Source organism: Mesocricetus auratus, unplaced genomic scaffold (genome assembly GCF_017639785.1).
Source record: "Mesocricetus auratus isolate SY011 unplaced genomic scaffold, BCM_Maur_2.0 Super-Scaffold_6731, whole genome shotgun sequence".
Lineage (NCBI taxonomy): Eukaryota > Metazoa > Chordata > Mammalia > Rodentia > Cricetidae > Mesocricetus > Mesocricetus auratus.
The window spans coordinates 4805849-4823437 of NW_024429185.1; the positions used below are offsets into that span (position 1 = coordinate 4805849).

Here is a 17589-nt window from a genome sequence, read left to right on the forward strand (position 1 = left end):
AGATTCCAGCACTGAGTTTGGGAGGCTCATATCCACCTATTACTCCAAGTGCAGTGGATCTGTTACTCTCTTTTTTTGTTGTGTCGCCTATAGAAACATAGAAGACATTCTCTCTAGAACACAAACATACACCAAAATGGGATAAATTGTTATAAATATTCATGTGACTTACAAAGCAACTAGAACAATCATGTTGCCTTAAGAGTACAAATAATATTCTATTTCTTAAAATATTCTGTTATCTTGCATTTGGTTTGAAAAAGTTTTTATTTCCTCATTCTGATGCAGATATATAAGTAAACATCAATCATAGGAAACAAAAAGTTTTCTAAGTAAACCTAACGGACCTCCTTTTTTTCTGAGAGAATTAGCTCTTTTTAGTAATCAAAAGTATTTTCTACAAAGTTAAACATTAGAACTATTCAAGAAAATGTCTCCAATTTTGGTGGAACAGCCTTCCCCCATACAACCCATTTCTATTATAGGCAAAGGAGAGACCCACACTGCACAGGATGAGTGCTAACCAGTGATATATTGGAATTTAATTTTGATTACAATCTTGTAGTTCAGCTAGGCATTGATGGTGCATGCCTTTAATCCTAGCAGTTGGGAGGCAAAGGCAGGTGGAGTTCGAGGCGAGCCTCGTCTAGAGAGCGAGTTCCAGGACAACCTCCAAAACAATACAGAGAAACCCTGTCTCGGAAAAAAAAAAAAAAAAGAATCTTGTAGTTCTTATATTTTTTAAAGATTTATTTATTTATTATGCATACAGTGTTCAGGCATGCATGCCAGAAGAGGGCACCAGATCTCATTATAGATGGTTGTGAGTCACCATGTGGTTGCTGAGGAAGTGTTGTGGGATTTCAGTTCATTTAGCCAATGACTTTTGGTGCTCCAAGCCCTAGGGAGAGGTCTTGTCTGTGTAAGTGACTGCTTAATGGAGAGGTCACACATTCACTCTCTCTTGGCTGCTTGGTGCCAGAGCAAGGAGAGGTAGATCCCCATCTCCTCACACAGAATGACACGACACAGCAGCTGGGTCATGATGGCATCTAAGGTGTTCAGTACCAGTGAGTGTTTACCCCTATTTTATATCTAAATACATTCTTGAGAACCTCTAACAGACTCTTGTGGTTTCACATGACTGTTTTCCATACAGCAACCAAAGTGGTCTAGATAAAGTATTGTTCAGCTCATGACACTCTGAGGTTTAAGAGATTTTCAGGGACTTTAAATCCTTAGGCTTACTCTTACTATCCTGAATGGAATTATTTTGTTGTTCTGTGATCTGACTCAGTACCAATTCATGGCTGTTTTCCTCCCAGCTTTTGTGTGTAGGGTTCCATGTCATGTACTCCTGAATTGCTAAAATTTAACATCACATGCAAAGAGTTGGGGTTACTGATGATTTTAGAGTTAGAGAAGGAAGTGGTTCTGCCAGTGAGAGGTATAAAACAGAGGCTGCAGATACAACAAGCATTTGTTCACAGTCACTGTGTGTTTTACACATTGTGGGATAGATATGGGTGATTTAAAAACAAAAGCTCAGCAAGTGTGGAATAATGAAAACCCAATATGGATGTTTGACAAGATTGCAAGAAGAACTTACTACAGTTTACTTGGCAGCATCTGAGTTATTCTGAATCATAGCAGCTATGAGACAGATCCAAGAAAATGGAATTTTATATAAATCTGGTTTGATGTATATATTTGTAATTTGAAGCTCTAGAGAGTTTCACAGGAGAAACGCTCAACTTGGCACCATGTGAAATTCTCACAATAGAGGGATTATTTGCTAAAACATGTATTCTGCATTTTTTAAAGTTTAAGGGCTTTACTTCCACCTGCCTATAAAAATGGGTGCTATTATTATAATTTCTTTGCATCTTAAATTATCAAGTTTGTTGTGGGGCAAAAACATTCCTCATGTCTAGCACCACAGAAGTTTTATACTGGTGTTAGGAACTACGTAGAACTGTGAGTAGAACAAATGTGGGTAGTTGAAGCCATTGTTGCTTTAGATAAAATTATTTTAACCACTAAAATCTTCTCATTCATAAAGTTAATCTAAGGTTATTCAGTAGTAAATTTGAGATAGTTCTTGAGTTTTGAAGAGCAAACACACAAGACAGTATATTTATCCTCATTTTGGGTAGTAGCAATTATTTTTACAGGTTTTTTTTTTTTGCATGTGATTGTGAGATATTGAAATGACTCATTTGGTCAAAGCACATTGCTGTACTAGTGCAATAAGCTTAAACCTGGGACACATGGTAGATAGAACCATATCCTGAAACTTGTCCACTGACCAGTAGACTTGAGGTATAGCAGGTACCTGCAATTACACACCAAACAGACACACACACATCACATATACCTCTCTCTATCTCACACACAAATGCACATACATCACACACCACACACATAAACAGATATAAACACAAATACCCAAACACAATTACATACATACACGTGCAAACTTAAAGTTATACACAAACACAAACAGACAAGTATCACAAATGACAAATACATTGCACACATCCAAACACATACCACACAGAGAAATACACACACAAATATGAGCACATCACACAAATACAAACATACACACACACACACACAATGAAACTATCAAAACAGTATTAGTATTTAAATCAACCTTAGGATTTGTGTGATGAATAAATCTACATGGGACTGGATTTTTTTGTTCACTTTTTTATTCTTAATTTGTATGGCATTACATCCTGTTCTGAAAAGTCCTGACCTCATAGAAAATTTAAAAAGTATTATACTTTGAACACTTTGGCTACTATGAGGAGAGGATGCATAAAATAGTTTTGATTTAATATTAGTGACTTAGTAGGATGTTTTTGACTAAGCTATTTTTACATATATAAAAGGGAGTCTTTTTTTGTTATAGTATGCTCATTACAATAAAGCCGTTCATCCACACATATGTTTGGCCATGAATAACAAATTATGTACCAAGATGCCTTTAAATTAATAATGGTGTGGCTTTTCATTGTGCATTAGAAAAAAGTAGGAAATATAAAAGTTTACCCTTTATAGGTTATTGGAAGCAAAACATGCTTCACACAACTCATAACTGCTATTAAGTAAGTGCCTCTCTCGCTTTCCTGTCTAATTGGAGGACAAGAAGCAACCTTATCATTCCCATGTTGAGTTAAATGTAAGCTAAATTCTTCTTGGATGCTATCCTAGGGCCTTGGGTGGGCCCAACAAAAGTTTCAGTGTATAATAAATTATGGTTTGCAAACAGACATACGTTTAGCCTTTCTGAATACTATGGTTTCACTGTTTCCTTACCTAGCTTACAATACAGTTGAATATATCATACTTTGTTGTCAACATTAGTACTTAGTATCTGATTCATTACTAACCAAAGAGGAAATATTATGAGAAACCCTGTTAATTTTACTTTTAATACAATAAACAATGAAAACTCTTATGCATAGGCATGGGCAGTTGGTCCTTATGTGTTGTTAATAGAAAACGTAGGTGCTGATGAAAATTTCTGTTGGGCCTAGTTCAGTAGCTATTCAGTCTCAAATAAACACACAGAGGATTATATTAATTCTAAAACATTTGCCCTATTGCTTATTACTAACTGGCTCTTCCAACTTAAATTAACCCATAATTCTTTTCTATGTTTAGCCACATGGCTTGGTACCTTTTCTCAGTAAGATATTTTCATCTTATTTCCTCTGTGTTTAGCTCACAACTGCGTCTCTGTCTTTGCTCTTCCCAGAATTCTCCTAGTCTGGTTTTCCCACCTATACTCCGTGCCTGGCTACTGGACAATCAACATTATTATTAAAACAGTATGGCTGACAAATGTTTACAGTGTACAACAGCATTATCCAGCCAGGCATTGATAGCGCACACCTTTAATCCCAGCACTTGGGAGGCACAGGCAGGCTGAACTCTCTGAGTTCGAAGCCAGCCTGGTCTACAAGAGCTAGTTGCAGGTCACCCTCCAAATCAAAACAGAGAATTCCTGTCTTGAAACACAAACAAAAACATAACAACAGCATTATCGGACATCACCTATAAATCCGGTATAGTCAGTCTTTGTTTTAGGTAGCATACAATAATGGCTATTTAACTCAATGTTTTGATAGCACAAAAAAAAAATACTGCATTTGTGCATAGTTAGAAAAATTGTGGCCGGGCGTTGGTGGCGCACGCCTTTAATCCCAGTACTCGGGAGGCAGAGGCAGGCGGATCTCTGTGAGTTTGAGGCCAGCCTGGTCTACAAAGCTAGTTCCAGGACAGCCTCCAAAACAATATAGAGAAACCCTGTCTCGAAAAACAAAAAAAAAAAAAACAAAAAAAAAATTGTGGTCTTCAAAAAAATGCAATTCTGAGAAAATTTCTAACAATTTTATAAAAAACATTCTTTAAAAGTCGTTGGGTTACTGGAAGCTAGAGTATTTACTCTGGACAGTATTGATTTAGGTTTTACACTTGGACTCTTAATATTAGAAGAAAATGTGCAAAGAGCTTAATTTACAGATAAACTAGTTAAAATATTAAACTAGAAAGAGTTTGAGGAAAGCTTGATATTAATTTTGTAGAATAGTCAGATGAAGAAAAACAACAGGGAGTGCAAGCACTGTAAAATTTCTCCCGATCCATATCTCTTCCAATATAAGTAAGTACAAAGAAAATTGCTCTCATGCTTGATCTTGTATAGAAAAATGGCATGCATTGAATAATGAGCCAAATGATACAGAATGAAATATATAGTGGAATTGTTGAAGTACATTACAGAGAGAGATCCAGGCAACGTGGGGTTTTCTAATGTGATCATATCTCAAACAAGAAAACAATATCATATTCAATTGTATGAGCCTATAATTGAGATATGTCTTACTAGCATACTCACAATACAGACCAAGCTGGTTCCAATTTGTGGAGATCAGCTTGGCTCTGTTACCAATGAAAATAATTGGTACACAGGTATTTCATGCCAAAATATGACTTTGAGAAATGCTCCTAATTGTACCCAAGTGTCAACCAATCAGAAACCAACCTGTACCTACTGATGTAATCCTGTAACTTTTGTCCTTAAAACCTAGCAGTGGGCTGGAGAGATGGCTCAGCGGTTAAGAGCACTGACTGTTCTTCCAGAGGTCCTGAGTTCAATTCCCAGCAACCACATGGTGGCTCACAACCACCTTGAATGAGATCTGGTGCCCTCTGCTGGCATGCAGGCAGAAGACTGTATACACAATAAATAAAATATAAAAAAATAAAAATAATAATAAAACCTAGCAGGAGTCAGGGAACTTCACTCCCTCTAAGGGATGCTAGCCAGACGGGGTCCCTGTTGTGTTTGGATGAATAATCATTAAACCTTGCTTTTGCAGTTTCATGGGTCTTCCTGGTGATCTCTGGGGAGTTTGCAACTTGGGCACAACAATGGTAAAATAGTTTTTTATCATGTACAAGGAATAACCAGACTTTCTTCCTTAATTATTCAAACATTTGGTAACTACACCATAGACTCCGTTATTCATTATCTGGCCTCGAAGACCAAGAGTAACCTAACCTTAGTCTGATGTTACTTAGATAAAACATCTATGACCAAGAACAAACAAAGGTCTACCCATGCCTTAGACCTTTAGGTCTTAGGACTTGAACCTTGAAGAGAACCTTGAAGAATAAGGACAGTATTGAACTCTCTGAAGCAGAGCCAGCTCTTTGGGCCCCGACATGAACTCAGAGAGCTCTGCCTTCCTTTGCCTCCTAAATGATGGGATTAAAGGTGCACCACCAATGCCAGGATTTCTGGCATTCTTTTATGTGTACCAGGTTTTGTTCTTCTATATGCACGTATTTCTATCTCATCTGGTCCAGCCTAGCTTTTGAAAGACGCTGGCCCAGTCTAATAGGCAGCTGAGGCTTATGGAAAATTCCACTCCTCCACAGCCGCATAGTCATTGCCTATCAGAAGGAAGTTCAGCCCAAGGACACAGGCTGCCTGGTGGCAAACACAGAGATATCTGTGGGCGGCCAGATGGCCAGCTCAGCAAGGTTGAGCAAACACAGAGATATCTGTGGGCGACCAGATGGCCAGCTCAGCAAAGTTGAGCAAACACAGAAACCGATTATTCCTCAGACAGGGCCAAGACTAGAGTTCCAAGAAAAACCTCAATTGCCCGCGCTCTGACATTTGAATTGTCCAATCAGGGTCCTGTTACTAAGCTTCTCGCTTCTGTCCCGCGCTTTTTGCTATAAAAGAACCCCTGAGTCCCCAGCTCGGCGCGCTCAGTTCCCCGAGACTGAGACGCCCGGGTACCCTCTTGCTGTTGCATCCAAGTTCGTGGTCTCGCTGTTCCTTGAGTACGGGTCTCCCTTCCGTGAAAGCATCTCTTCGGGGGTCTTTCACTTTGGGTCCAAGTCCTGAGATGGGAAAGGGGCATCAGTATGAAGAAATGAATTGTCTGGCCACTTGGTGAATTTCACACAGGTGGGCAGCCCAGAATAGCTCCATTTAACTTTATATATACATCAAAATGGGAGTATTTTTTCATTCTAACAAGTCATTTCCCATCATCAAAGATTAACCTCCCACAAAAAGCAATATGTCAACAATTATGTCAAATATGACTCTCCCAGCTTTTTTTTTTTTTTTTTGAGACAGGGATTCTCTGTAGTTTTGGAGGCTGTCCTGGAACTCACTCTGTAGATCAGGCTAGCCTCAAACTCACAGAGATCTACCTGCCTCTGCCTCCCGCGTGCTGGGATTAAAGGCATACACCACCAATGCCTGGCTTTTATTGTTTTGTTTTGTTTTTTTTCTTTCAAGACAGGGTTGCCCTGTGTAGCTTTGAAGTCTGTCCTGGAACTAGCCCTTTTTTTGTTTTGTTTTGTTTTGTTTTTTTGAGACGGGGTTTCTCAGTGGCTTTCAAGGGTATCCTGGAACGAATTCTTGTAGACCAGGCTGGTTTCGAACTCACCGAGATCCTCCTGCCTCTGCCTCCCAAGTCCTGGGATTGAAGGTGTGTTCTACCACCACCCAGTGGAATAATGATTACTCTCGACTTCTAAAGTAATTTTGAATTTAAGTTTTCTGTTCTTGATTATCTTCCCTGTCCAAGGAAGCCTAGTCGGCGTCAGACACCTGAGACTCATTAAAAAGTGGAAATCTCCTCTCCTTCAGGTGAGAAAAATTAGTCTCACATAGAAATGAGCTCCCTCACTTTTTATCCAACACAATATTCCAGCCCTTAAACCACACGCATAAAATAAACACAGTGGACTCAGAACATTGTATTCATGTTTTTCTATATTCCTACTAATACATTGTTAACAAGAAAGAACTCAGGAGGCAAGAATATACCAAAGATTGCAGAGAGAGCAAAAAGTGAGGGAGGTAATAGAAAGCCTTTTAATCACAAACATAGAGAAGTAAATTTTAAATAAAAGAAGGGCTGAGAGATGGCTGAACAGTTAAGAGGCATGGCTGTTGTTGCAGAGGATCAGGTTCCATTCCCAGAAACCACATTGTAGCTAACCATTTGCTGTAAAGCCACTCCCCAGCCTCTCTTGGTTTCCTGTGGATTCTGTAGTTGCTGGGCATGGACACATGCAGGCAAAATACAATATAACTAAAATCAAAATGCAGGTTACAAAGGGCAACAATGAAATTCTTTCTAGTGATGTCAAAGACATGAGACAAATTGCAACCAGGGCTACTTAAAAACAACTCCTTCAGGTCTTGTTTGGAAGCAGTTCTGGCCTCTCAGATTTAACAGGACCTTTGTTCTTGCTGGGCGGTGGAGGCTCACTCCTTGACTTTTCCTTGATGTTTTCTGAATTTATGTTTTCTGTCCTTTGTACTTGTGAGAATTGTGGCATTGATACATCTGTCTTTTAGATCATATGTAATGACTGACAGAGATCATAGGATCCAAAGCAATCTGCTTTCACAATGTCATTGACTGGACTTTCAGCAAGGACACTGTGGTGTAAGATGAACATGCCATGGGCACTTGTTCATATAATTTTAAGAACTTATGTATTTTTCCTGCATGCCTGTGAGGTAAGGAATTCCCTATATATCTCTGTCTTTACGTTGTGACCATAATCAGAACTGCATTTGTTAACTGAGCATGTTTTGGCAAAACTTTATATGAACTTGTCTAGACTCACTGAGCAAAATCCCTATGCTTACATGCTTAAGAACTTTGGAAATGCCAGGCATTGGTGGCACACACCTTTAATCCCAGCACTCGGAAGGCAGAGGCAGGCAGATCCCTGTGAGTTCCTGACCAGCCTGGTCTACAGAGCAAGTTCCAGGACAGCCTCCAAAACAATACAGAGAAACCCTGTCTCTGAAAACCAAATAAATAAATAAATAAATAAATAAATAAATAAATAGAAAATGAAAATAACTTTGGAAACGAATACCCATCTCTCAAGGCCTCCTGCTGATAAATCTTTCTCAAGTCTTCTGTCTTGGTTGTTCTGATGGCTGTTCTTGGTAGTCAAACTGACCACCTCTCGAATTTACTGAATGCCAAAGAATTGTGTACATCTGTGATGATTTTTCTTAATGACAGGTTTAGAATGTGAAGACTCTTCATTAATTTGGATCTTTTGAGGTAACAAGATCCTGCATTAATGTTGGCCGGACCTTCTGGTGGCAGATCACACGTATAAAGGATATTGAGGATGGAAGCTCTTTCTCTTTGCTTGATGGCCCAGGCTGTGACTGTGAATCTCAGTACTTTACTCTCTTTAAAGTCTACTTCTTAGGATTGCTGATATATATTGCAGACCAGCTGAGCCATCCAACCTTATGGTTGAACAACTACTGAAGTCTTCAACTTTCTATTGGTAGAAAGCCATTGGTGGGCTAGCTGGACACAGCTTGTGAGACATTTTAATCCAATTTCTGCCTTCCTTGTGATTTATTCTATCAGTTCCGTTCCAGTAGAGAACCTTGAATAATACTGCTGTGGTTTTTTTATCTTGTTTGTTTTTGGATTTTTCACCTGTCCACTGAGGAAAACGTGATGGATCACAGTGCATTGTTCCTTGTTCCGTTTCTCTGGGATTATTTATCTCACCTTGAAGACTAATTATTTTGTTATTATTCATTTGTCAAGATTCACCTGAATGTCAGGAATAAGTCTTCTAAACCAATGGAGCCACCGGAACCATCTTTCCAGTTGGAGAAAGATATTATCTTGTTTTTGATCTGGTTCCTGCTCTTTCCTCAAGATTGTCTGCCCTCAGTGTGAAGTAACATAACATGCATCTCCTTTTGTGTCCCAAACTCTCTTCTTTTTTTTTTTTTTTTTTTTTTTTTTTTTTTTTTTTTTGTTTTACGGTTTTACGAGACAGGCTTACTCTGTATTGTTTTGGAGGCTGTGGGACCAGCCTCGAACTTACAGAGATCTGCCTGGCTCTGCCTCTGCTGGCATTAAAGGCGAGCGCCACCACCACCTGGCCCCAAACTCTCTCCTTAACTGGTAATATTCTAGACACCCTTCCACCTTTGAGGCAGTGGAATAATTGCACTCCACAGTGTGTAATGGACTATGCACACTAGCCACTTTGTGTCCTGAGGAAGAATCGCTAGTGCCTTTGTTATGCAAGGTGGCTAGGCCAGAAATTGCAGCTGGGGCAAGCACTGTTCAAATGCAAATCTCTGCAGACCAGGGTTTCTCACTGTGCTGTGCATTTGAACACATTGTGACCTTAGGGGAGGTGCTGCTGTCCCTCAGGCTTCACTAGCCAATCATGAACCCTAGACCAACCTGCCAGTCAGGAGAGTCCATGCCTCTTCCGGGAACCATGTTGAATACCTGGTTTTGTAGCAGAGCAGGACCAGAGGTTTTGTGAGCTGTGAGCCCTGCCACAGGGAGCTGTGAAGGAAGCATGGCCGAGGTGGGAAGACCTGACAAGGTGAGTCATGGGCTGTGGGACCCAGAAGGGAAGAAGTTGCTGAGCCTTGAAAGCTGGTGTGTGAAGTCCTCCCAGGGCTGGGTGCAAAACTGTGGCCACATTAGTTGTTCTGTGATGTCCCACGTGGCCCTTACAAATTGTGTGAGACCTCCCCTATGCAGCTTTCATTTGTTTTTACCTTCTACTTTTCCTCTCTCTCATCCCCTGGCCCTTGTGCTTCAGCACTGTGTCTCCGAAGAATGGCCTGCTCGCTCAGGTCACTGGTGTACTAATTCTTGGAATATCTTTGGTATATGTCTCCCATCAGCTTAAGTAGCTACAATTGCAGTCTCCTGTCCCTATTTAAATTGTTCAAGGTTTTACTTGAAGCCTTAACCTAGGAGAGAATTAAGGATGACAGCATGTGTGGAGTACAAACTCTTTTCTAGACTCTCTCCTCTTTGAGCATTAGTGAGAAATTAATGCTTGCTATCAGTGTAGAGGGTTTTGCTCATTTATCTCTTAAATATTTTGAGTGATTTCCCCCTGGGAAAGCATGTTAATTCTAGAACTGCTGCACTTCTCTTATGTTGACCTTGGTGGACATAATCACACTCTGTTGCTCTCCTGGTGGTCAATGACCTTTTTACATTTTATTTTTGGTTTTTCGAGACAGGGTTTCTCTGTGGCTTTGGAGGCTGTCCTGGAACTTGCTCTGTAGACCAGGCTGACCTCGAACTCACAGAGATGCATCTGCCCGTTCCAGGACAGGCTCCAAAACAATACAGAGAAACACTGTCTCAAAAAACCAAAAACCAAATAAATAAGTATATAAGTGAATGAAATTTTTGTTGTTTTTCGAGACAGGGTTTCTTGGGAGCTTTGGAAGCTGTCTGGAACTAACTCTTGTAGACCAGGTTGTCGTTGAACACAGACATTTACAGTTAAGGAACTCTACTATGCATATATGTTCAGTCCTGCTTGACACAGTTAAGTCAAGTGAGAGGTTTGAGAAACAGGCCATTGCACATAACTGTGTCAGGTAACAGATCTCAGCATCCGCCATTCATAGTTTGATTCCTTTCTCTCAATTGTTGTTGGGTTTTATTTCTATTTATTGCAATGTTTCATGTGTTTTCGGCTTACTTCACACTGTGTAATAGAGAATTGCTTTGAACCCGTAATCCTGACTCTGCTGCCCATGGCTGGGGAGATGGTCCTGCTACTTCTTCCAGGGCTGAGCTTGAGTGGTTAGTAAGAGGAAAAGAGACCAGTGAATAAGTGTTCTCTAGGTTCTCTGGCTTTTGTTAGGAACATACCAATGAAGAGGGATGTGTGCAGGTACTGAGCTCACTGCCCAACCTTGAACCTAGTGTAGGGACAGTGCAGAAAGGGAAGGGCAGCCAGCAAGATGAGGGCTGTTTTTGCTTTGATGATGATATTAGCAGTGTGAATTTTGTAATACATTTTAGATGATCAATAAATGAATATTCTGACTGACCATTTCTTGGGGTCCACACCAAAAAATCAAGATTCTCAAACCAAATTCCTGCAGTTCAACCAAAAGAGGAGGGTAAAATGTGTGACTGTGTCTAACAAACTGTTATTTTCCTGGCTTAAGATATTCTGGCAGATAGAAATGGTATGATAATCCTCGCTATGATCTCATACAAACCCCTAGTCTCTGTAGTCCATTACCATGAAGCCTGTTTTAACTTCTGGAAACAATTCTTGGAGATTCTAACTAAATCATGTACACAGTCTCTATCCTGCCTCCAACCCCTACCATGACTTGTCATTGTGTTCCCTCTCCTGCCCCACTCCTTTAACATCATTTGAACGATGACCACAGTTGCTGTTGGAATGCAACATCTGTCTGCAAGACTTCACAGCTCTGGAACAATGGGTTGACAATGCTGGACCCTGAGTGTGTAAAGAAATGTGTCCACAAAGGACCCTGTGCCTTGGAAGAGGAGCAGGAAGTGCTGTGGGGATTACAAGAATTTCTAGTAAAATACTATGCCCCAGACTAGGGCTCTGTCTGCTGGGTTGGATGGCATTTACTGGGAAGACCTAGGCTCTAGTCACTTGATATCTGATCATTCAGTAGGGCAGATGCTGATGTCCTGAGACCCAGATGGCTTTGCCCTGTTTGCTGTGGCACTCAGGGAAGGCTTAGCAATCAGGAGCACCAATGGAAGGTAACATGCACATTCTTTTTAGGGATCTCCTCTGATGCACCTGCAGGAAGCTGTGAGGGAGACCACAGTCAATGTCTTGGTGAGTGTGTGTTCAGTGTCTTTACCTTCACAGAGCAGGAGGAGCTCTCTTGATGAGCGACCACAGTTGCTGAGACTGATAAATTACAAGGCAGACTGTGCTTCTTTTTGGTCCACGAGAATTCCCTGCAGAGGAGAAACATAAATATACATATACTCTCGTCCTTTTTATACTGATTTTTTTTAGTTAATCTTGTATCCTGCCACTTTGCTGAAGATGTTTATCGGTTGTAGGAGTTCCCTGGTAGAGTTTTTTTGGGTCACTTATATAAACAATCATATCATCAGCAAATAGTAAAAATTTGACTTCTTCCTTTCCAAATTGCATCCCCTTGAACTCCTTCTGTTGTCTTACTGGTCTGTCTAGAACTTCGAGTACAATGTTTAAGAGATATGGAGCACCGTGGACAGCCTTGTCTTATTCCTGATTTTAGAGGAATTGCATTGAGTTTCTCTCCATTTAGTTTGATGTTGGATGTTGGTTTACAGTATATTGCTTTTAATATGTTTAGGTATGTTCCTGTTATTCCTGATTTCTCCAAAACCTTTATTATGTAGGGATATTGGATTTTGTCAATGACTTTTTCAACATCTAGTGAGATGATCATGTGATATTTTTCTTATGCAGTTTGTTTATATGGTTGATTATATTGATTGATTTTAATATGTTTTGAACCAGGGATGATGCATACTTGATTGATCATGGTGGATGATTTTTCTGATGTGTTCTTGAATTTGATTGCCAGTATCTTATTCAGTATTTTTCCATCAATGTTCATGAGGGATATTGGTGTGTGGTTCTCTTTCTTAGTTGTGTCTTTGTGTAGTTTCAGTGCCAAGGTAATTGTAGCCTCATGAAAAGAATTTGACAATGAACCTTCTGCTTCTATAGTGTGGAGCAATTTGAGGAGTATTGGTATTAGCTCTTTGAATTTCTGGTAGAATTCTGCACTGAAACCATCTGGCCCTAGACTTTTTTGGTTTGGGGACTTTTGATGACTGCTTCTGTTTCATAAGGGATAACAGGTCTGTTTAAGTTGCTTATGTGTTCTTTTTTTAATTTTGATAAGTTATATCTATTCAGAAAATAGTCCATCCTTTAAATTTTCAAATTTTGTGCAGTACAGGTTTTCAAATTATGACCTGAAGATTCTCTGGATTTTGTCATTGTCCATTCTTATGTCCCCCTTTTCATTTCTGATTTTGTTAATTTTTCTGTTCTCTGCCTTTTGGTTAGTTTGGATAAAGTTTTGTCTATTTTGTTGATTTTTCTGGAAGAACTAACTCTTTGTTACATCAATTCTTTGTATTGTTTTGTTTGTTTCTACTACATTTATTTCAGCTCTCCAATTGATTATTTCCTGGGGTCTACTCCTCCTGGGTAAGTTTGCTTCTTTTTGTTCTAGAGCTTTCCAGTGTGCTGTTAATGCTCTAGTGTGACTGTGCTCCTGTTCTTTGATGTGGACAGTTATGAACTTTCCTTTTAGGACTGTTTTCAAAGTGTCCCATGAGTTTGGGTATGTTGTTTCTACATTCTCACTTAATTCTAGGAAGTCTTTCATTTCTTTCTTTATTTCTTCCTTGACCCAGGAGTGGTGCAATTGAGCATTATTCAATTTCCGTGAATTTGTAGGGTTTCTGCAATCTGTGTTGTTGAATTCAAATTTTAACACATGGTGGTCTCATAAGATGCATGGAGTTATTCCAATTTTTGTTTTTGTACCTGTTAAGGGTTGATATTATTCCAAGTATATGGTCAGTTTTTGGGAAGGTTCCATGTGGCGCTGAGAAGAAGGTATATTCTTTTATGTTTGGGTGGAATGTTCTATAGATGTTTGTCAAACCCAATTGGGTCATAACTTCTGTTAGTTCCTTTGTTTTTTTGTTGAGTTTCTGTCTAGTGGTTTAGTGGTGAGAGTGGGGTGTTGAGTCTCCCACTATAACTGTGAGGTCTTTTGTGTGATTTTAGTAGTATTTCTTTTATGAAAGTGGGTTTCTTTTATTTTGGGCACAGATGTTTGGAATTGTGACTTCATCCTGATGGATTTTTCCTCTGAATATGAAATGACCTTCTTCATCTCTTTTGATTTTTAGTGTGAAGTCTAATGTGTTAGATAGTAGGATAGCTGCACCAGCTTGTTTCTTGGGTCCGTTTGATTGTAAAATCTTTTCCCAACCCTTTACTTTTTGAGCTATCATCTCTCTTTCAAGTTGAGGTATGTTTCTTGAATGCAGGAAAAGGATGACTTCTGCTTTATCGATACTCTTAGCCTGTGTTTTTTTATTGGTGAGTTCAGACCATTAATATTGAGGGACCACTGATTGTTATTTCTTGTTTGTTTTGGATTTGGTGGTGGTGGTATTGTGTGTGGATTTACCCTGTTTTTTCTTTTGATTTTTTTCTTTTTCAATTCAAATTGGAAACAAGGATGCTTCACATGTCAATCCCAGGTCCCTCACCCTTTCCCTCCCCTCCTCCCATGCACTTCCACCAACTCCCACCCTCTCCCCCAATCCTCACTGCTTTCCCCAGGGAGGGTGAGGCCCTGCATGAGGGGTGTCCATAGTCTGTCATTTCATCTGGGGCAGGGCCTAGACCCTTTCCCGAGAGTCCAGGGTGAGAGTGCATCTCTCATTGTAGGATGGGCACCCAAAGTCCATTTTATGCCAGGGTTAAGTACTGATCTACTACCCAAGGCCCCATAGATTGCCTAGGCCTCCTCACTGACACGCACATTCAGGGGGTTTTGAATAGTCCCATGCTGGATTACCAGCCATCATTCTAGAGTTCAAGAGCTCCCCCTTGTTTAGGTTAGCTGTTTCTGTGGGTTAAACAAGCCCAGTCTTGACCCCTAGGCTCATCAGTCCACCCTCTCTGTCTCTGGGTTCCTTGAGCTCAGTGTTTAGCTGTGGCTGTCTGCCTCTGCTTCCATCAGTCATTCCTTGAAGGTTCTGTTTCTGTTATGTAGACTCTGGCAGTGGGATTGTAGGTTGTTACTCTTCTGATTCATGTCTAAAATCCATATATGAGTGAGTACATACCATGTTTGTCTTTTTGTGACTGGGTTACCTCACTCAGGATGGTTTCTTCTAGTGCCATCCATTTGCCTGCAAATTCCAGGTGTCCAGTGTGTAAATGTACCACATTTTTTCTATCCACTGTTCAGTAGAGGGGCATCTAGGTTGCTTCCAGGTTCTGGCTATTACATAGTGGAACAGATGCCCTTGTATGAATGGGCATCTTTTGGATATATGCCTAAGAGTGGTATTGCTGGGTCTTGTGGTAGGCTGATTCCCATTTTTCTTTTCTTTTCTTTTTTTCTTTTTCTTTTTGGTTTTACGAGGCAGGGTTTCTCTGTGGCTTTGGAGGCTGTCCTGGAACTCCCTTGGTAGTCCAGGCTGGTCTCGAACTTACAGAGATCCGCCTGCCTCTGCCTCCCGAGTGCTGGGATTAAAGGCATGTACCACCGATGCCCGGCTGATTCCCATTTTTCTGAGGAATCTCCATACTGATTTACAAAATGGATGTACAAGTTGGCACTCCCACCAGCAGTGGAGGAGTGTTCCCCTTTCTCCACACCAATGCCAGCATAAGCTGTCGTTGGTGTTTTTGATTTTAGCCATTCTCACAGGAGTGAGATGGTATCTCAGAGTTGTTTTGATTTGCATTTCCCTGATGGCTGGGGATACTGAGCACTTTCTCAAGTGCCTCTCAGCCATTTTAAACTCCTCCATTGAGAATTCTCTATTTAGTTCTGCACCCCACTTTTTAATTGGATCCTTTAGTGTTTTGGAGACTAGCTTTCTTGAGTTCTTTGTAAATTTTGGAGATCCGCCCTCTGTCAGATGTTGGGTTAGTGAATATCTTTTCCCATTGTGTGGGGCGCCTTTTTGTCTTGCTGACTGTGTCCTTTGCCTTACAGAAGCTTCTTAGTTTCAGGAGGTCCCATTTATTAATTGTTGATCTCAGTGTCTGTGTTACTGGTGTTATGTTCAGGAAGCTGTCTCCTGTACCAATTCGTTCAAGGGTACCACCCACTTTCTCTTCTAAGAGGTTCAGTGTGGCTGGATTTATGTTGAGGTCTTTGATCCATTTGGACTTAAGTTTTGTGCATGGTGATAGACATGGATCTTTCTGCATTGTTCTACATGCCAGCATCCAGTTATAGCAGTACCATTTGTTGAAGATGCTTTCTTTTTTCCATTGTATATTTTTAACTTCTTTGTCAAAGATCAGATGTTCATACATGTCTGGGTTAATATCAGGGTGTTCAATTCGATTCCCTTGGTCTACCTGTCTATTTTTGTGCGGATACCAAGCTTTTTTCAGTACTATAGCTCTATAATAGAGCTTGAAATCAGGGATGATGATGACTCCATGTGGCTTTGTTGAATAGGATTGTTTTGGCTACCCTGGGTCTTTTGTTTTTCCATACAAAGGTGATTATTGTTCTTTCAAGGTCTGTGAAGAATTGTTCTGGTATTTTAATGGGGATTGCATTGAATCTGTAGATTGCTTTTGGCAGGATTGCCATTTTTACTTCGTTGATCCTACCTATCCAAGAGCATGGGAGATCTTTCCATATTCTGGTATCTTCTTTACTTTCTTTCTTTAAAGACTCAAAGTTCTTGCAATATAGGTCTTTCACGTGTTTGGTTAGTGTTACCCCCAAGATATTGTATGTTGTTTGTGGCTAAAGGGCGATGCTTCTCTGATTTTTTTTTTCTCAGCCCTTTTATCCTATGTATATGGTAGAGCTACAGATTTTCTTGAGTTGATCTTGTATCCTGCCACTTTGCTGAAGTTATTTATCAGCCGTAGGAGTTTGTATCTCATTGATGTCCTTTTGTCGTTGTATTGCTCTAGCTAGATCTTCAAGGACAATATTGAAAAGGTATGGAGAGAGTGGACAGCCTTGTCTTGTTCCTGATTTGAGAGGAATCGGGTGGAGATTCTGTCCATTTAGTTTGATGTTGACTATTGGTTTGTATATAGCTTTTATTATGTTAAGGTATGTTCCTGTTATCCTGGATCTCTCCAAGACCTTTATCATGAAGGGGTGTTGGATTTTGTCAAAGACGTTTTCAACATCTAGTGAGATGATCATGTGAGTTTTGTTTCTCAGCTTGTTATATGGTAGATTACATTGGTGGATTTCCATACATTGAACCATCTCTGAATTTCTGGAATGAAGCCTACTTGATCATGGTGGATGAGTTTTTGTTTTGTTTTGTTTTGGTTTTGTTTGTTTGTTTGTTTTTGAGACAGGGTTTCTCTTTATTGTTTTGGAGGTTGTCCTGGAACTTGCTCTGTAGACCAGGCTGGCCTTGCAGTCACAGAGATCCACCTGCCTCTGCCTCCCCAGTGCTGGAATTAAAGGCATGCGCC

The 17589-nt window shown here is 40.1% G+C and overlaps 1 protein-coding gene across 1 annotated transcript in view; it reads left to right on the plus strand.

Moving 5' to 3' along the window:
• The window catches only part of LOC106021546 (zinc finger protein 431-like), a 44729-nt gene that overhangs the window by 11690 nt on the left and 15450 nt on the right, over positions 1-17589 (plus strand). The window contains exon 2 of the mRNA XM_040742195.1: positions 12145-12201. Coding sequence (XP_040598129.1) covers positions 12145-12201 — 57 coding nt within the window. The remainder of the gene's footprint in view (positions 1-12144; positions 12202-17589) is intronic.